The sequence below is a fragment of the Alligator mississippiensis genome, chromosome 1 (genome assembly GCF_030867095.1).
Source record: "Alligator mississippiensis isolate rAllMis1 chromosome 1, rAllMis1, whole genome shotgun sequence".
NCBI lineage: Eukaryota > Metazoa > Chordata > Crocodylia > Alligatoridae > Alligator > Alligator mississippiensis.
Genome location: NC_081824.1, coordinates 112,922,763 through 112,943,847, shown reverse-complemented (window position 1 = coordinate 112,943,847; position 21,085 = coordinate 112,922,763). Strand labels below are relative to the sequence as shown.

At 45.6% G+C, this 21,085-nt stretch overlaps 1 protein-coding gene across 3 annotated transcripts in view; it reads right to left on the bottom strand.

The window, feature by feature from the left end:
- The window catches only part of L3MBTL3 (L3MBTL histone methyl-lysine binding protein 3), a 164,790-nt gene that overhangs the window by 119,455 nt on the left and 24,250 nt on the right, over positions 1 to 21,085 (bottom strand). For all 3 annotated transcript variants that reach the window (XM_059712941.1, XM_014611069.3, XM_014611070.3), the window contains exons 3-5: positions 7,388 to 7,499; positions 1,488 to 1,647; positions 359 to 500 (exon numbers count right to left, since the gene is read on the bottom strand). In XM_059712941.1, coding sequence (XP_059568924.1) covers positions 359 to 500; positions 1,488 to 1,647; positions 7,388 to 7,499 — 414 coding nt within the window. The remainder of the gene's footprint in view (positions 1 to 358; positions 501 to 1,487; positions 1,648 to 7,387; positions 7,500 to 21,085) is intronic.

Genomic DNA, 21,085 nt, shown 5'->3' with positions numbered 1-21,085 from the left:
CATTTTTCCCTTCTTTTTTAAAAGAAGAGGAAAAGAGATGGAAAAAAGAAATGGATCAGGATTTAAAATGGATTAGATCTGTCACCAATTGGGCATAAACATATTTCAATCTAATATTCTATCAAATACTACAATATAGACTGTGTGAGAATTATGTACTCCAAAGTGCACTGCAGTCCAAAAAGAATACTAAAATGTAAATGTTTGACATAGGTGATCACTTGAAACTTTTCACGTCCCACTGTGATGTATAAAAATGCTCAATAGTTAGCCAAATCAGGGTAGATGCTGCTAGCCCTGAATAAGTCAAAATTCCCACCAAAACATCGGCAGGATCATTTCTATGAATCATACTAACTGTTTCTTCAGTCTTCTCTTTCTTCTCTTCTCCATCCTCCTGGGATTCTCCTTTAAGAGGAAATTTTGTTTTTCTTTTCCGAGGGCCTTTGGAATCATCTTCCCCGTTGAATTCCACGCTTTCTTGGTCCTCCTTTGGTTCTCTGTGAAAAAAATCATAATGACAAAAACCAACATCATTTCAACTTCTGAATCTCTTAATCAAGTAAAAGGTAATGATCACTGAAAAATATATTGGTCTTAAAGTATCATACAAAATAAATTCTTTGAATTACTATTAAGAATAACAGCTGTCAAAAGGTTAACCTCCAAGTTACAGCAGTAATTGCTAAACAAAAGCTCTCCATCTATAAAGAACAGGTTCCATGTATTTTAAACATTTTCTCGTTTCCACTTGCCATCAAAATTCATAAAGAAGCAATTCCTGTGAAATGTCTGAGGCTACAGGGCAGTTTAAAAAAAAGAAAGAACTAGTAATTACTAAGCCTGACAAATCCATTTAAAATAAGCTGACATGTAACAGTGGATTGATAGGCAGGCAACCAAACAGACAACTTTGAGGCGATTAATTAAAAATAAAATTATTCAAAACATAAATGTCAGATTCACCCAGTGAAACTCACAATTCATAGTAAGCATGCAACAGAAAACCTTAATTTGTGGTGAGATGAGTAGCGTCAGTGTACCATCAAAACAGAAAGAATTGAGAAATTATCACAGGTTGGTGTTTGCAGTTGCTGACATATTATATAGCTGTTGCACTTAACCATAATTAACTCAGCACACAAACCATCTGATCGTTGATCATCCTAATTTTAGTTACTATAAAACAGAGTGGGAGTCTGGCACTACTTCATTCAGACCAGAGACGAATTCTCCATTGCTTGCATCAACAATATAGCATTCAAAAGACAGTATTTTCTGGGCAACTAATGCAGCTTTTAACGTACGCATTATACAAGAATAAAGATCTCATATGCTACCTACGGCTATTCAGAAAAAAAAAAAAAGACAGCTGGACCTTTAAACCCACCAAAATCAGGTTGCTTAATTTTTTAATCCATTACGTTCTCTTCTCATACTTGGTTCACATCAGCTTCCTTGTGTGTGTGATTTATAATAGCACCTACTTGTTTTTCATCTGCTGCGCACATTTCTGGCTGCAAAATTTCCCTTCGGAAACAAATTCTTCTACAGATCCATAGTGATAACAGTTTTCACAGAAAACAAGTCCGTCGACTTTTGCAGTTTCCTTCAACTTCATGGGGATCCCCATCTTCTCAGAAAAGGCTGGTAAAGAAAAGAGTAATTTCACTGAGCAACACATCAGAAATTTCAAACCAGAGAGTAGATCTATGGGGCAACCAGAGGATCTACTGTTAGCTCTTGAACCAATGCCTACTGTTCACAAAGGACCAGCCAGCACCTGAGGGCTGGTCTTGACCAGTAGAGGTTTTAGCATTCAGTAGAAGACACGTATCTATTAACTTCATATTTTTGCAATCACTGGAATAGAAAATATATTAATGTACTGGTACATGCCAAGATGTTGATCTTTGTCACATAAATTTACTATGGAAGGCAAATGTACTGAAGACTGAGGTACTTCAGCCACAGGATAGGCACTGAATGGGCAGGAGCTGTACAGACTCCCCCATGCTGCCCTGCCCACATGCCTCATTCCTGACCTTGTAGGACTGCTGTTATAATTGCCAACTGCATAAAAGGAATTTGGTGGTCATGTTTTTCTTTTTCTTTAATAAATAAACACTGATTTCTGTAATTAAAAGCCTAAGCCAAGAGGCTTCCTCCTATTATAGCATCTTCCTTCAAAAGTTTGCATTCAATTGCTCCTGTTCTCTACCAAAAGAATTAAATACATGTTTTCCCTCTTACTGCTCTGGTAAGAAGGCACTTTAAAAAAGACCCTTGAAGAAGTACTTACAGATAGAAAATGACTGAGAATGGAGCTTTTTATTCCTTTTATGTCCCTTAAAAGGTAAATTCCATGTCACAAACAAACTATCCTTAAATACAACTGTTTTTTAAACTGCAGGCAAATGAACTCCAGAATCTATATCTTTCTCCACTTGAAGAATCCATCACTAATAGGGTGTAAAGTAGTACTTAACAGCTTTCTGTTAGTTAAGTGGCACCATGGCCTTTCCTCAAGTAATTTCAGTCCAAAGGAGTCATGACAATAAGCATATCTTTGGAGATGAACAAACTTATCTGCCATAATGCAAGAAGTACGTCCCCATCCTGAAGTCATGGCTAAAACATAATGTACTGAATATATCTGATTTCACCCATAAGAGGTTAACTAGATTGAAGATGAAAATGTATATTTCACATAATAAAACTGTGATCACACAAATATAAGAAATATCTAAGAGTTGCAGGATATAAGAGATGATACGGATATAAGAGACACCTAATTCATGCTACACTGCATGGGGATACTATGTTAAATATTTTTTCACTTTCGTGTCACTAATTTGAATCTTGTAAGAGCCAATACTGCCTGAAAATCATTTACAGTTGTTATCAGTCTTGTTCCTTCACAGACACTAAACAAGCATCCAGGTAACAAGATCACCAGTAACAATGGATAATAATTATAATAATAAGTCATGCAAGTAAATAATTTCAGGAAAGAGGCTGAAGGTTGAATAATCATGAAAAATAAACTACTACTTCATCCTCCAGGTCATAGGGAATGCATATTAGTGAGATGGCATGAAAAAAAAATTATTGCCATTACTTGTGCTGCTGTGGAAATTTACTTACTGTCATTTGGTTAATCTGATATTCATAAAAATTCCAAGAAATATTATACCTTTAACTTAAAAACAAAAAAAAAGATAAAATGTAACATCTACAAGGACAACAACACATGGGAGTAAGAAATTATGGGAGTTGTTATATTTTCTTTTCAATGCTATCTTATTGATGTTGTATCCAGGCCATACAAAAATCATTTTGAGTATCTGTTATAATTTAGGGCACCTTTCTGAGGGCAAAAAAGATAAATTTCCCTTATGCCAATATTTAATTTCTTCAAAAAAACTCCAATCTATCCCCATTACCATGAGACTAAACACTCACACAAACCTTCAGATTTGATTGTACAAGATTTGTATGCAACAGTAAACATCCATCTATAACAATCCAGTGTGATGGAGTTATAAGGAACAAACAGATATCCCAAATTTAAATTGTCATGAGTTATGTTATGCAAAAATCATATAAACAATGCCCTGTAAAGAAGCAGTTCTCAACTTCTTTGGACTCGAGGCACCCTTCAACAACTTTTATGAATTGAGTGGCACCCAATTTCAAAAACTAACATACAGCAGGTCAAGGAACTTAAAGGAGCCCACCCCTGCCCCAGCCCTGGTAAAATCTGTGTGCAAGGAAGGAGCCCGCCAGGGGGCACTTGCCTGCCTGTACACAAATGCCAGGAGCTTGGGGAATAAGCAGGACGAGCTCATCCTCCTGCTCAATGCAAAAAATTATGATGTCACAGGGATAACGGAGACCTGGTGGGACTCCACCCATGACTGGACCACGGGTATAGATGGCTATACCCTGTACAGGAGGGATTGTGTAGAGAAAAGGGGCGGGGGTGTAGCTCTCTATGTTAAGGAAAGCTACATGTCCCTGCAAGCCGATATTGGCGACCAGAGTGGACGACTGGAGACCCTCTGGGTTAAAATCTGTGGGGAACACGGCACAGGGGACACAAGGGTGGGAGTCTACTACAGACCTCCCACCCAAAGTCCTGAGCTTGACCAGGAGTTTGCCCAGGAACTGGCTGAGGCAGCATGTTCCAGGACCATGGTTGTCATGGGTGACTTCAATTACCCAGACATCTCGTGGGAGGATCGCTCAGCAAAATCTGAGCGGTTGCAAAGCTTCCTCTCGTGCGTGGATGACCTCTACCTGACTCAAGAAGTCTATGGGCCAACGAGAGGCAAAGCGCTGCTCGACCTGGTACTGGCTACTGGGGATGACCTAGTCGGCGACCTAGCGATCGATGGGAAGCTGGGTGACAGCGACCACGAGCTGATCACCTTCACCATCCGCCGAAAAGCTGGCAAGTCAATCAGCAACACGGAAGTCCTTGACTTCAGGAAAGCCGACTTTGACAAGCTCAGGAGGCTTGTCAGTGAGGCCCTAAGGGACCATGACCACGGGGAGAAGGGAGTTCAAGAAGAGTGGTTGCTCCTCAAGGGAGCGATCCTCAATGCACAAACTAAGTCTATTCCATCTCGGAGGAAAGGCAGCAAGAGGGCACAGCAGCCCCCCTGGCTCTCCAGGGACCTAGCAGACCTCCTGAGGCTAAAAAGAAAGGCCTACAAAGGATGGAGGATGGGAGTCACCTCCAAGGAGGATTATTCTGCACTGGTCCGGTCCTGTAGGGAGCAGACCAGGAAAGCCAAGGTTGCAACTGAACTCCAACTAGCTTTGAGCATCAAGGACAATAAAAAAGTCCTTTTTCAGATATGTGGGGAGCCGGAGGAAAAGCAGGGGCAACACTGGAACCCTGCTGAACCAGATGGGGCAACTGACAACTGATGCCCAGGCAAAAGCCAACCTATTAAATAGGTACTTTGCATCAGTCTTTCATCAGTCCCATGGGACGCCCATGCCCGCTACGGGACAGGGAAGTCCAGGTGAAGGTGATCCCCTGCCCTCCATTAATGCTGACTTCGTGAAGGAACATCTTGAGAAGCTGGATACCTTCAAGTCAGCCGGCCCTGACAATCTTCACCCCAGGGTACTCAAGGACCTGGCGAGCATCATAGCCCAGCCTCTAGCACGGATTTTTGAAAACTCTTGGCGCTCTGGTGAAGTGCCCGAAGACTGGAAGAAGGCCAATGTGGTGCCTATCTTCAAGAAAGGGAGGAAAGTGGATCCGGCTAACTATAGGCCCATCAGCCTGACTTCTATCCCAGGGAAGATCTTAGAAAAGTTTATTAAAGAGGCCATTCTTAATGGACTGGCCAACGCCAACATCTTAAGGGATAGCCAGCATGGGTTTGTTGCGGGTAGGTCTTGCTTGACCAATCTCATTTCCTTCTACGACCAGGTGACCCATACTGTTCAACATCTTCATTAATGATGTGGACACTGGAGTCAGAAGCGGACTGGCCAAGTTCACCGATGACACCAAACTTTGGGGCAAAGCATCCACACCAGAAGACAGGTGGGTGATCCAGGCTGACCTGGACAGGCTCAGCAAGTGGGCGGACAACAATCTGATGGTGTTCAATGCCGATAAACGCAAGGTTCTCCACCTTGGGAAGAAAAACCCGCAGCATCCTTATAGGCTCGGCAGTGCTATGTTGGCTATGGAAGAAAGAGACTTGGGGGTCATCATTGACCACAAGATGAACATGAGCCTGCAGTGCGATGCTACAGCTAGTAAAGCAACCAAAACGCTGGCTTGCATCCATAGATGCTTCTCAAGCAAATCCCAGGACATCATTCTCCCCTTGTACCCGGCCTTGGTGAGGCCGCAGCTGGAGTACTGCATCCAGTTTTGGGCTCCACAATTCAAAAAGGATGTGGAGAAGCTTGAGAGAGTCCAGAGAAGAGCCACGCGCATGATCAGAGGTCAGGGAAGCAGACCCTACGATGACAGGCTGAGAGCCCTGGGGCTCTTTAGCCTGGAAAAGCGCAGGCTCAGGGGTGATCTGATGGTCACCTATAAGTTTATCGGGGTGACCACCAGTATCTGGGGGAACGTTTGTTCACCAGAGCGCCCCAAGGGATGACGACTAGGTCGAATGTTCATAAACTATGACAAGACCGTTTCAGGCTGGACATAAGGAAGAATTTCTTTACTGTCCGAGCCCCCAAGGTCTGGAACAGCCTGCCACCGGAGGTGGTTCAAGCGCCTACATTGAACGCCTTCAAGAGCAAACTGGATGCTTATCTTGCTGGGATCCTATGACCCCAGCTGACTTCCTGCCCTTTGGGCAGGGGGCTGGACTCGATGATCTTCCGAGGTCCCTTCCAGCCTTAATGTCTATGAAATCTATGAAATATATTACAGTGCTTACCTCCCTGCAGAGGGGCTAGGCACTGGACATGGAAGATTGGCCTAAGCCTCTGCTCATTTCCTCACACCTTGCTTGGCACCTTTTAAAGGATCTGGCTGCAACCTGGGGTGTTATAAAGACTGTTTCTGATCCACAGCACTCTTGGCATGTGCACTTGTAGCAGCTCAAGTAGCAGCAGAGATTTGTGCCTCAGTACACGTGCCTGAAATGCACTTTGGTGTGGGACAAATTGGGCCACTTGGGGCAAACTGACTCTGTCCAGCTCCTCCCAGATCTTCAGCCAGGGGAGCTGGAGGCTGAGGCCAACACCTGTGCAGTATGAAAAGCTGCCCTGGTGAGCAGCTCAGGGCTACTTGCTCTCAGGAACAGCATCCAGATATGCATGGACATTTAGTTCCCCAGGGAGAACTAATGGCAGTACATCTTGTGCTGCCACTAGTTATCCCTGGGGAATGCCTGTGCCACACATGCTCTGGTGTGTAGCAAGTTAACCCAGGTGGGGTAGAGAAGGCTCCTTTGAGATGCTGCAACACACAAGTGAACACTCGTGCAGATGTGGCCAATGGCAACAAGAAGATACAGAATACTAAACAGAGTAAGCAATTTGGGAACATTTTAATTAAATAAATCGCACATTAAAAATTAAATTCTTTTGGTTCTAAAGTTAGATGAAAGTAAAATATTCAACAGCTACTGCCACTATTCTCTAAAATTACTCCTTCCAGATGTTTAATAACAGAAGTGTTAATTTTTGTAATTCTTTCAACTTAAAAGACACTTATTTTGACACCCATTCGCACTCATGTAATAAACAGCATCCCTTCAACTTTTCCATGTACAGGATAGAAATTGTTAGAAGAAACCCAACTAAGCATTTTTAAAGTCTCTGGAAGTTTTTTATAGAGCAATATTAAATTCAAGAACTATAACAAATTCAAATCAAATACACTCTTACTGACCTTCTTGAGCAGTTGGCACCATCCAGGTTGTGGTGGCCGTTGCCTTTTTAACACTTTCTATCTCAGTTTCATCTGTGATTACTTCCAAGGCTCCAAATTCATTCACTCTAAACTGATAAAATAAAGACAAATAAAGTAAAATTCAGAAAGACAGTAATGATGGGTGCTCCCTTAACTGTTGTTCTACACACCTAGTTTCTTGTAACAGTGCCCTTCATCATACTTTCTGACAGCTTAGTGAGACTGCCTATCCCTTAAACACACAGAAAATAGAAAATCGCTCCTCTGAAGCAAAACACATACCCATGCTGTTACATAAAACTGTTAAAATATAGTATTATATGCAAATATAAACACATCCTACACACACAAACATACAGACAACATCGAGCCTAAACAAAAAGATCCACAGGAAAATTAACTATTACTCTGCCTTCTGGATCTTCTTCACTACCAGTAAAAAACACTCCTTTGTCATTGAGTATTTTTGTCAAAAGTGAATGGAAAACAATTAAGAAAATACAAATGTCTCACAGAATATTGTACTTTCACCACCTACTAAAAGGTGCCGGTTTTGCCATGCAAATTGCATGCAAGCAAACACCTCAACACAGTTTACAAATTGTTCAGTTAGATTAGTAATTCTCATCCTTTTGAGGAACCCCTCAATACATTAGAGACACCCCTCATTAGACTCTAGGCACCCCGTTCATAACTTTTGTGAACTAAGCAAAAAACACTAATTTACTTATTACAATGCTTACCTCCTTGCAAAGGACCGAGACACTGGGAAGGCACGGCAGTGGCCAGGCAGGGAAGAGCCTGAGCCTGTACTTCCCTGCTTAGTTCCTCACACCTGGTATACCCTCACACCTCAGGGCACCCTTCAAAGGATCTGGTAGCACCCCCAGGTACCCTGGCATCCCATTTGAGAATCAATGAATTGCACACTGCGTGTGATACAACCACCAAACAGGAATAAGGTTCAGCATATATTATGCTTATACCAGATCAGTGACAGGTGGGCAGAGTGGAGGTGGTCTTCAGGGAAAATTTGGTCCATGGAAGGTATGCAATGTCCTGCATAGAGGATGTCTACCTTGCTCTTCAGGCTGGGGATAGAATGGGGATTCTGTAGGTGTGCCAAATACTCCACTGCACAACTGATTCCCTGATTGAACTCAGCTGGTCTCACAGGTGGTGTTGAAGATCCCCAGACTTACTATCTTAGGAAACGGATGTCAAAGAAATAACCCCCAAGTCACATCTAGCCCGCAGAACTCTATCATCATCTGTCTGCCTGTGGATCTCAGACCTGTGCACTGCATGCAGCATGCACTGGCCCCAGTCCTGTGCACTGCCTACAGCTCACAGGGCCAGCCTGGGACATGTACTAGATAGCTGTGCATACTGGATTGAGAGCTAATCTAGATTGGGCCCACAGACTGGCCATGCGCATGCTGGATCCAGCCCACAAAGCTTGGTTTGCCATGGGGGCCACATACAGCATGTGCCCTGGACCAGCCCCATATGCCATTTGCCAGGTGGGGCAGGAGCTCATGCCTGCTGTATGCAGCACATGGGGCTGGAGCCAGGGCCTATTGCAGGCAGCACCTAGGGTCAGTCTGGGGTGTGAGCTGCATGTAGCGCCCAGACTGGACTGGCCCTGCATGCTGGATGTGGTGCTGGTGCAGATCAGGCCCTTAGACAATCTACAGGTGCCTTATGCAGCACATAGGACTAGTCCAGCATGGGTGCCACATGCAGACACGTGGGGATGTAGCCCACATTTGACTGAATGAGTGTGACACCCCATCTTAGGGGACTTCAGCATCCATGCTGAGGCTTGCTCTTTGTGGCTGAAGCAGAACTTCATGCTCTATGCCAATCATAGGGCTATCCTAGCTAGTTGCCAAAGAAGAGTTTTATGTGTCCTGGTGGGTAGGGTTGGATCTAGGATGTAAGGTTAGTGATGGATATGCATTCATAATCCTCTTGGAACCTTTTCAAGGGGCTCCATCTTGTCACCTCCGGTGTGCAAACTGAGGTCAGAAGCCAGGAGAATTAGAGAGCCAGCTGCTGAGTTCCAGGGAAGATCCAAGAGCAGGGTCAGGGAAAGCGGAAGATGAGTCAGGGGCCAGGAAAATAAGACAGAGAAGTGACGTGAGGCTTGCCAAAGCAGACTGAGGCAGTTGTCATGGCCTGCCTGCAGCTTGAGCCTGCAGATATGCTTAAAAGGGCTGAGTGGTGCTCTCAGCAGCCAATCCAGTTACAGAAAAGAGAAGCAATCACATTAGCTTAGGACTAAAGTCAAGTTTGGAAGCTCAAGACCTTGACCTGGCTGGCCTGACTGGCCAGAGGCCCTAACATCCATCCTAGCTTGTAAGAGCCAGTAGCAGGAGACTAGGCCTACTTCTGGCAGGGGGTTCCAATGCCCCCTTTTGGGAAGGCAGAATACCTGATGCTCTTAAGTCTGTGATTGTCCAGCCCAGCTCCAGAAACCATCACTTGATACTGAACCAACCTCTCCTTTTTGGAGAAGGCTACTGGCTGGATAGTTGTCCAACATGCTCCAGGTTCATGTAGAAGCTATCAGTATCCTGGACAATTGTCAATCTGGCTTTCATCCTGGATACAACAAAAAGACTGCACTTGGGGCCTTGGTCAATGATCTTTACCTGGATTATCAGTGGGGGAAATTGCACCCTGCTGATTTTACTTGATTTTTCGGCAGCCTTTGATAGTTGACCATAAGGTGCCAAAGAAGAGTTTTATGTGTCCTGGTGGGTAGGGTTGGATCTAGGATGTAAGATTAGTGATGGATATGTATTCGTAATCCTCTTGGAACCTTTTGAAGGGGCTCCATCTTGTCACCTCTCCCGTTCAGTATGTATATGAGGCCAACAACAAAACTGAGCAGAGATGTGGAGTAATAAGCCATCAGTATGCTGATGACAGCCAGCCCTTTCTCTCCTCCTGTTATGAGCTTGATTCTGCAGCCTCATTCCTCTCCCAGTGTCTGGCTACAGCCGGGGACTGGATGCAGGTAAACCAACTAGAACAGAATCTGAAAGATGGAACTGATGGTGGTGGACAGACCAGTTAATTTGTGGGGGAGGAGGTGGCTGGGCCACCTATCATGGATGGAGCTCTCCTTTTCCCTCAGGTTTGCAGCCTTGGGGTATGTTCCTGGCTCTTCACATGCTGGTCACGTCTAGGAACACCTTTTACCAACTCCATCTGGTAAGAAGGCTGAGACCCTTCCTTTCAGATTCTGGTCTGGCCACCACCATCCATGCTGTACCATTTTGTAACCTCAAGGCTATACTACTGCAATATATTCTACATATGACTACCCAAGAAAACCTTCTGGCAGCTACAGCTGGTACAGAACACTGGCCCACCTTTTGATAGCAGTAGGTTACACCACAACTCCAATGCTCTGGAATGCGCACTGGCTCCCAATAGCCTTCTGGGCACAATTCAAGGTGCTGGTTTTGACCTATAAGGCCCTAAACAGTCTGGGCCATAGGTACCTAAGGACATACGGGGTCCTTCCACCTTCCCACATCATGATCCCTAAATTCAACAGAGGGCCACCTTCTGCAAGTACTCTGCATTGGCACGCCAAATCTGCTTGGTTGAAAACATACAGGAGATTCAGAGTTCCTCAGCTCTGGAAGTAGGGTGTGGTTGGGGGTGTGTACAGTGGGGTGTGGGGTTTGTGAGAGGGTGTGGCTGGGTGTGTGGTGGCAAAGGGTATGTTGCAGGGGGTGTGTATATGTGGGGGGTCGTGGGGACAGGGTGTGTGTGTGTGGTGTACAAGGGAAGGGGGGGACCCCTCCACACACTCCTCCCCTATGGCACACAGCCCCTGACAGCAGCGGTGGCAGCAGCAGCAGCAGGCAGGGGTTCTCAGGGCGCTCTTGGCCCACGCAGGAACTGCCGTCCAGCGGTGCACAGCTCCAGCCAGAGCTGCACATGGCTGTAAGGAGTGCAGCCAGGCCAGCCCACCTCTGTTGTGTAGAGCTCCCTGTGGCACACATGCAGCTCCTGGGGGAAGCCCTACGTGATGGAGCCAGCTGCCTTCCCCACTGCCTGCCACCACATACAGCTGGTGGGACTCTGATGGAAGTGTCAGGGGGCCCTGCCCCCTGCTTCTGTGTTGGCAGGGAGCAGGGAAGGTAGCTGGCTTCATCGAGCAGGGCTTTCTCCTGGTGGTGTGCGAATGCCAGGAGCTGCACATGTGCCATGGGGAGCCCCACACAATAGAGGCCAGATGGCCTAGCTGTGCTCCCTGCTGCCATGTGCAGCTTTGGATGGAGCCGTGCGCTGCTGAACAGCAGTGCCTGCAGGGCCATGAGCGCCCCGAGAACCCCTGCCTGCTGCTGCTTCTGCCACTGCTGCCGGCAGGGGTTTTGTGTCATTGGGGCGGGAGGTGTGGGGAGGGGTCCCCACCCCTCCCGACCCTCCCTCACACCCCATAAACTCCATACATCCACACCCTGTCCCCACGACCCCACCACATATACACATCCTGCAACATACCCTCTGCCCCCCAACACACCTACCCACACCCTTTCACAAACCCCACACACCCCCTATACTTCCCACACCCCACTCTGTCCACCCAAGCTCCATTTTCCTGCTGCCCCACTGGGCCTGGGCTCCACGTTCCCACCAGCCCCATGCTTCCTGCCTCCACCAAGCTGCAGCTCCCATCCCAGCCACCACCACAGCTCCCCCCACTCCTGCCACTTCCCTACCTGCTGTCCAGAGTGAGCATGAGAACTGCAGCAGGGAGATGAGGAGGTTCTGGATGCCAGGGAACCCAAGCAGGTCCCCCAGAGGCTGCAGAAGTGGCAGCAGCAGCCCCACTGGGCCAGGCCCTTCTGCACATGTCGGTGGGGATGAGGTGTGTGGGCTGGGTGAGGTACAATTAATTGGAGGGCACCTGCACGCTGGATGAAAATGCCTGGTAGGCCAAATGCGGCCCACAGGCCCTAGTTTGCCTGCCCCAATCTAGTTCGTACAAACAGCACCAAGTTTCCACCACTGTAATGCTGCCAACCCCAACCACTCAAAAATCATGAGTCAAGTTTAAAAAAAATTAATAAAAGTTAAGAAATAATACCCTGGGGGATATATGTCTTCTAGCTTTTGCCAAGCTTTCTCCATAAGGGCTAGAAACATTTTTACATGAAAGTGGAGAAAATCTGATCCAATCATATGATTCCAGGAGCTGAGTCTAATAAAAATGCCAATTACCAAAAGACTCTAAATAGAAGTGTGACAACTGGCAACAATGGAAAGGCTTATAATCATGAATGGCAAGGACGAAGAGCAGTACTAGAGCTGTTTTACCAAGTATCAGCTCTTCTTACCACCACATGCTGAAAGGCTATGAATACAGCTATGAAATGCTTTGGAGAACAAAAATGAAGGGTAATCAGACTTGTTTTTTATGGACTGAGATTACCCACCCACATCTTTCAACTGAAAACATGAAATAGAGAGTGAAAACAATATAATAATGACTTTGAATCAGTGTAGTCTGAATATTCTCAACTCCCACTTAGCACTTTGCAATATCACGCTCGCTAATTTTACACTAATAATTAAGGATCAAATTCTGAGAGCTGCTGAGTACCTGCAAATTCTGTCAAAGCCAGCTTCTAGCCTTCTCACTCTGGTATATAAATAAGTCCTGAACTTAATAGCCACAGCCACTTGCATTCAAAAAACAAAGGAAAAGTAGGCAGTAATGGTGGTAATACCCGTATTTTTTAACAGTATAGGATTAGAGCACCTCCCCATAGGAATACAGAGACATGGATTCAATAACTGGCTTTGCCCAAGAAGGCTCAAACCCACACCTCTTACCTCCCAGGAGAATGCAATGACTACTTTGCCTGGGGACACCATGCCCCTTTTGGACCACAGCCTGGGAGCAGCAACTGGGGATATTTTTATAAGTCCTCAAAGCAGGTAAAAACCTGCTTTGGGGGCTTAAAAAAAATCCCCAGCTGCTGCTCCCAGGCTGTGGTTCAAAAGGAGTATGGTACTATATCACTGTACCCCCTTCTGGATCTGCCCCTGATTAGGGGTAAGAATTTCAAAATTATTCATCACTGACTTAACTCTGCCCTCCTTGAAATCCATGGGAAAATTCCTGTTCACTTCAACATGCACAGTTAGACCTATGCAGAGAACTTTGAAAACCCAATGCAAAAAGTCTAGATCGGTTCTCCCACATTTTAAAAGGAGATGACACTCACATATCCTATCAAAAGATTCAGTGCTCTTAAAAATAGAGAGAGGAGAAAGAAAAATTGTCAACACCTCAGCAGTCCCAAGCAGCCCTACAAGAGGTACAATGGACAAGGCTGAACTCCTCAACGAGTTCTTTGCCTCAGTGTTCCTAAGTGAGGGGCACGACAAGTCTCTCACTGGGGTTGTAGAGGCAGCAGCAAGGCGCCAGACTTCCATACGTAGATCCTGAGGTGGTGCAGAGTCACTTGGAAGAACTGGATGCCTTTAAGTCGGCAGGCCCGGATGAGCTCCATCCGAGGGTGCTGAAGGCACTGGCCGACATCATTGCAGAGCCACTGGCGGGAATATTCGAACACTCGTGGCGCACGGGCCAAGTCCCGGAGGACTGGAAAAGGGCTAACGTGGTCCCCATTTTCAAAAAGGGGAGGAAGGAGGACCCGGGCAACTATAGGCCAGTCAGTCTCACCTCCATCCTTGGTAAAGTCTTTGAAAAAATTATCAAGGCTCACATTTGTGAGAGCCCGGCAGGGCAAATTATGCTGAGGGGAAACCAGCATGGGTTTGTGGCAGGCAGATCGTGCCTGACCAATCCAGTCTCTTTTTATGACCAGGTTACGAAACGCCTGGACACAGGAGGAGGGGTGGATGTCATATACTTAGACTTCAGGAAGGCCTTCAATACGGTATCCCACCCCATACTGGTGAACAAGTTAAGAGGCTGTGACTTGGATGACTACACAGTCCAGTGGGTGGCGAATTGGCTAGAGGGTCGCACCCAGAGAGTCATGGTGGATGGGTCAGTCTCGACCTGGAAGGGTGTGGGCAGTGGGGTCCCGCAGGGCTCGGTCCTTGGACCGATACTCTTTAAAGTCTTCATCAGTGACTTGGACGAGGGAGTCAAATGTACTCTGTCCAAGTTTGCAGATGACACAAAGCTATGGGGAGAAGTGGACACGCCGGAGGGCAGGGAACAGCTGCAGGCAGACCTGGATAGGTTGGACAAGTGGGCAGAAAACAACAGAATGCAGTTCAACAAGGAGAAATGCAAAGTGCTGCACCTAGGCAGGAAAAATGTCCAGCACACCTACAGCCTAGGGAATGACCTGCTGGGTGGCACAGAGGTGGAAAGGGATCTTGGAGTCCTAGTGGTCTCCAAGATGAACATGAGTCGGCAGTGTGACGAAGCCATCAGAAAAGCCAATGGCACTTTATCGTGCATCAGCAGATGCATGACGAATAGGTCCAGGGAGGTGATACTTCCCCTCTATAGGGCGCTGGTCAGACCGCAGTTGGAGTACTGTGTGCAATTCTGGGCGCCACACTTCAAGAAGGATGCAGATAACCTGGAGAGGGTCCAGAGAAGGGCAACTCGTATGGTCAAGGGCCTGCAGACCAAGCCCTATGAGGAGAGACTAGGGCACCTGGACCTCTTCAGCCTCCGCAAGAGAAGGTTGAGAGGCGACCTTGTGGCTGCCTTTAAGTTCATCACGGGGGCACAGAAAGGAATTGGTGAGTATTTATTCACCAAGGCACCCCTGGGGGTTACAAGAAACAATGGCCACAAGCCAGCAGAGAGCAGATTTAGATTGGACATTAGGAAGAACTTCTTCACAGTTGGAGTGGCCAAGGTCTGGAACGGGCTCCCAAGGGAGGTGGTGCTCTCCCCTAGCCTGGGGGTCTTCAAGAGGAGGTTAGATGAGTATCTAGCTGGGGTCATCTAGACCCAGCACTCTTTCCTGATTATGCAGGGGGTCGGACTTGATGATCTATTGAGGTCCCTTCCGACCCTAACATCTATGAATCTATGAATCTATGAATGGAAACACTTAGATTTCAATAAAAGATGTTGCTTTCAAAGTTCCCCAGGGGTCTGTCTTGGGGTCTGGTACTGTTCAATATCTACATTAATAACATGAAAGATGGAATTAAGGGCTTAGTTAGTACATCTGCACACAACACCAAGCTAGATGAGTTAGCCTTAACTTTGAAGGTTTGGATTAGGATTCAAAATGACACAGAAATTACATGGAGCAGTGATGGAGCAGAATTACAGGAGCAGCGATGAATACATTAGAGAAATGGTTTGAAATAAACTGGAAGATATTCAGTTAGAACAAATGCAAAGTGCTGCACTGAGGATGAAACAAATGAACAAATACAAATTGGGAAATGAGAGGGTAGGCTGCAGTTCTGCAGAAAAGAACAAAGGGAGTATAGCAATCTGCAAACTAAATATGAGTTGTAAAACTAAACAACAGTATTGCACTGCTAGGATGCATTTACAGGAATGCTGTTTGCAAGTCATGGAAAGCAATTCTTCCACTCTATTTAGTGCTGGCTAAGCCTCAGTTATCTTTGGAAAAAAAGGAACAAAGATCTAGGAAAGATCAGTCCTGAAAAGATAGCAGAGCATATAATCAAGGAATCTATTTCTAACCATCTAAAAAAGAAAATGTGATAAGAAACAGCAAAAACAGATTTGTCAAGAACAAGTTATGCTTAACCAACCTGATTTACCTCTATAACAAGGTATTAATGGGGGAGAGAGCAGAGTGACACAGTTCAACTTTCCACAAGCTTTTAATTCAGTCTCCCATGGCATTCTGGTAAGTGAACTAAAGAAATACAGTTCAGATTAAACTAATGTACTATAAAATGGGTACACAATTCATTGGACAGTGGCAATCGAAAGCTATCCACTCGCCTGCCCACCAATGGTAAAGCGCACAGCTGGGAGCATGAGGGCTGCCAAGGGACAGGTTCAATGGACACCATTTGTCTGCTGAACCCTGGGGCATCTGGTGTTAGGCAGGAGTAAGCACTCACCTCTTCACACAGGGGCAGTGCCCTGGTTATGAATCAATACTCAGGTTTTTTTCTCTACTGTAGGCTAACTATCATCACTACTAACCTGTCAAACTGTGCTTATGATCTGAGAGTTGACATTTTTTGTGAAGGGTGAAGTAAAAAAGACATTAATCACTTCAGCTTTCTGCAGCACCTATCATTAGCTTCCCATCCTCATTCAGTAAGGCATTTACACTCACTTTGGCCTTCCCCTTATTTCTAATGTATATTTATACTGTTTTTGTATGGCCTTTTATGCCTCTTGGTAACTGTATCTCAATTTTTGCCTTGCCCTTCTTGATTTTCTCCCTACATCCTCACCCTATACTCATATATTCATCTTTCGTAATGTGGCCGAAGTTTCCACTTATTATGCAATTCCTTTTTAAGTTTCAAGGCTCTGAATATATCATCATTTGAACAAACCAGTCTATTGCTATGCTCCCAATCTTTCTTTCCCCTCAGGACAGCACGCTTTTGTGCCCTTAATTTTGTCTCTAAGATACAAATCCTGGACTACTTTTCCTCTTACATTTCTTTCCCCTGGGATCCTACCTACCAAGTTTGTTAAAGTTTGATTTTCTGAAGTCCTGTGTTTTATTTGTTGCTCCTCTTCCTTTCTTTCCTTAAGTTCTTGATCACTTTGTGATCATTGGGTGCATCTTCATGTGCACCTGACTGCGCAGTTGTTACAGCGCGCTCATTTAGTACTTGTTTTAGCAAGTAACCGCCATTACTGCGCAGTCCCAGTGGCACACGGGTCATTTCTGACCCTACTGTGCAGTAGCTCGTAGCTACTGCACAGTAGCATCAGCATCACAGTTCATGCTTGCCAATGCTACAATGCCATAGCAACGAGCTATGTCACAGCCAGTGTCACTTATTTTGCCTTCCACTCTGAAGATTTTCAGCCAGTTCCTCTTCATTTGTAAGCAGTGAGTTGAGAAAAGTTCCCCTTCAGTCAGTTTTTTAGCCATCTGCACCAAAGTTGCAACCATAGTTGTCCCCAACACAAACATGCTCAACTTTTTGCGTGCTACTATGTTACTTTCTGTAACCTAGGGCTCTGGTACTTAAGAGGGAAAAACAGCAGGAAACAGCACTCAGCAGCCAAATAAAGGTTAACCACAAAGAAATAGGCAGCCAGATGCCAAAAGTTTAGAGTGCCTTTGCTATGTTAGCTACACAATGACAGGACAGAGTCAACCGAAGCAACAAAGCCACTGTCCTATAGGAGACAGGGTAGCAACAAGCTGCCCACTAGAATGAGAGAGGGCTAGCAAACCTCCTGACTGGAAGGGGGCAGGGCTTAAGAGACATATAAGCCAGGTCCTGAGCCCAGGGCAGTCATTCTAGCTCAGGACACCACAGAGGGAAGAGCTCTGCAAGGAATAGCTGCAACATAGGACTATAGCTGCAGACAGAAGTGATCTTTTTTGTGCAATCTGGCCCCTGAAAATACTTTACAGCCATGTCATAACACAAGTTAATGGCTGCAGAGTGCTTTTAAAATGGCTGATTGTACAAAAAAATTAACCTTTGTTAAATCAGGTAGTAAATAAAGGGGCTCTCAATTCTATACAGTTCCCTGCTAGGGTTAAATGTCATGCCCCTGGTCTGCCACAGGGAGGAGATTTTCTCCATCCTGTGCAGTAAGGGAGGAAGGGGGAGAGCATGTGCACTCCCCCCATGGAAATGGCATTCTCCATGGGGACAGAAGGACTTGGGGAGTGTGCCCCCTCCTTGCTGATGCCAGATCCCACCCCACAGCCTGTCTGCTGCTTTTTGACAGCATGCCAGCCTGGCTGGCGCAGGCAACTGACAAGCAGCAGCAGGTGGGCTGGGATGCAAGTCTCAACGCCACGTGGACCCAGCCTGGCTACTCCTGATGGGGTCTGGGGAGGGGTGCCAGACCTGAGACACAGACCCCAACCTGTAGCCCCCTGATGCTTTCTGAAAGCATGCCGGCTGAGCCTGTGCGGGCTGCTGACATGCAGGAAGCAAGGCACAAGCTTCAATATAATGCAAGAGAGGCAGAAAAAAAGGCCATAAACCTAGAAGGAGAGGCAGAGAGACATGGAGAAAGGCATGAGGAACCCAGAGTCCAAGAAGAGGCAGAGGCAGAGACAGGGCCAAGGGCCTAATGCCAAGGGAAGCAGAGCCAGGGTCAGGGCCCTCAGTCCAAGAGGAAAAGAGTAGGTCCAGAGGCCCAGCTACCCAAAGAGGCAGTGACTGACAAGGACTTAGAGGCCCGGTGAAACATGGAATGAGCCTGGGGCAAAGGCCCACTGAACAGATAAATCACTAACACCTACGAGGCATGGGCACAGCTATTAGGGGCAGTCAGTGGCTGTAATTAGCCCATAAGGTTACAGGTGCACTGGGGGCACAGACAGGCCTGGAAGGCCAACTAAGTGCAAGTATTGGAGTGAGTCCAACAAGATCTGACAAGATCCACTGGCAGGACCCAGCATTGAGTTTGCTCTACAGCCCTGCGGCAGCCTCTTTTTCCAAAATTAACTAAGAAAATCAAGGCGTGGCAAGCAGGAGTGAACAGAGGGTAACTAGAGCCAGAGCAGGACAGGAGCTGCATGGCCACCAGGGGTTGTTGTCGTTGCCCCTGGAAAGCACCGGTCCTATTAGACCCTCCCAGAAGATATCACTGTAATTGGAAGTCTCCATAAGCACCAAACCCTGTGATATGGTTAGCTGTTTAAAAAAATTTTACTCACCACCTCCTTTATTGGATCTACTGGATACACTCACCACTGACATACCACTTACTGTTTTCCCTTTTCCCTTAACCTACAGACTTTCAACAAATCTATCTCCCATTTCATTCTGTACTTTAGAACAAGTTCAGTAATCTCAGAACATTATCTAACCTTTTCATAACCAATCAAATCCCATCTCCCCACTACTATTAGGAGCCTGTTCTAGATGCTCATTCCTCTGATAATTAGAAACCTTCTAATTTCCAACCTACATACATTCGTATCTATTTGTTCTTACGCCAGTATTGTCGTTTAGTTTAAATAGCTTCAATATCTCTTTAGTGTTTATCCCCCTTCCCCCAGAAGGTCAAATTGTGCGTTTCAGAAACTAATGGCACAATGGCTGCACATGCTACACATCTGTGACAAAGTAGGAAACTACAGAGCAGCGGGGAACACCAATGGTGGCATTGTCGAACACACTCTTTGTTTACAACTATATAGTGATGTGGTCCAGTAAATGATCATTGCGCACAAAATAGTTTTATTCTGAAATTGCCATTCAGTTCTGAAACAGAGATACAGAGAAACAGTCACTCTCAGCCTTCATTTTGCCACTCCAGAATATCCCTCGGTGGCGACTCTTGAGACCCTAGTTTCTATTGTACCTGACAGTGGAAGCTGAGGACAATTCCAAAGCAGCCTCAAAGTTAGATTTCTGTTTTTAGAGTAGGAGCAGCTGGACAGACAACCCAAGTGCATCCATGCTGGGACACAATGTCACTACAATGTGGATAAGTCCTGAGCCTCTTCTTATGAGCTCTCCTTTTTCATTATCATCCTTTCTTGAACAGGAATGACCAGAACTGTACACATTCCAGACGATATCATACCTGTGCCTGGCATAATGGCATTAACACTTCTGTCTCTAGAAATACCTTGCCTGATATATCCTTGGAGAAATTCCATCCTTTTATTTGATGCAATTACATGTTAAAGAGGCTTCTGTTTAATGTTATCAATACTTCACAGAACTGTTCAATCCATTTGTAAGTCAAGTTAAGTAACTGTAAAAATTTGCAATTACCATGACGAAAATCTGACAAATGGCAAGAAAATTAAAAAAACAGAAATCTATTAAAAAAAAAACAGGTGAACTAATCCTGGATTAAGAGCTGTATGTAAAACATGAATCAGAAATAAAATATTACAGATTATAAAATGTCAAAATTACTAATAAATCTGGACTACTAATGTCATACCCCAGGGGATGTCAAACCCTCAGGGGGTACTTGAGAAGGCCCTAGGGGGTACTTATGGGTGGGCGGGGACAGAGCACTGCTACACACTATCCTGCACAGGTGCTGCCTACCCGGCTGGACACGGAAAGCTTGAACATGGCTGCTACCACCACTCCGCATCCGGCCGCACGCCACCCTCCCACCCCACTGCTTGGCGGCCAGGGATACACTGCTCTGCATCCGGCCACCAGGGAGTACAATGATCCAAAAAGATTGAAAATCCCTGTCATGCCCCATTAAGCCACTGACTAGTCTGTCTAAAGACTGCAGGATCTTGTCACTGCTAATGAAGATCAAATCAGCAATGAGGTTGTTATTGTTCCATACTGGAAGGGTAAGTTGCTTAGGAGGAATGATAGAAAAGAGGGAAACTTATAGTTAAAAATGAAAACGAAGCAACAGCTTTTCAGACATAAAAACACAACTTCAGAAAGAAATTACAAAAAACAGCCAACAGTACCATCTACTGGGCAAGGTTAGGATAATATGCCTAAAGTAATAAAAACAACTGGTACTATAACAGGTAAATAAATTTGAGAATAATGAGTTAAATATCCTGACCT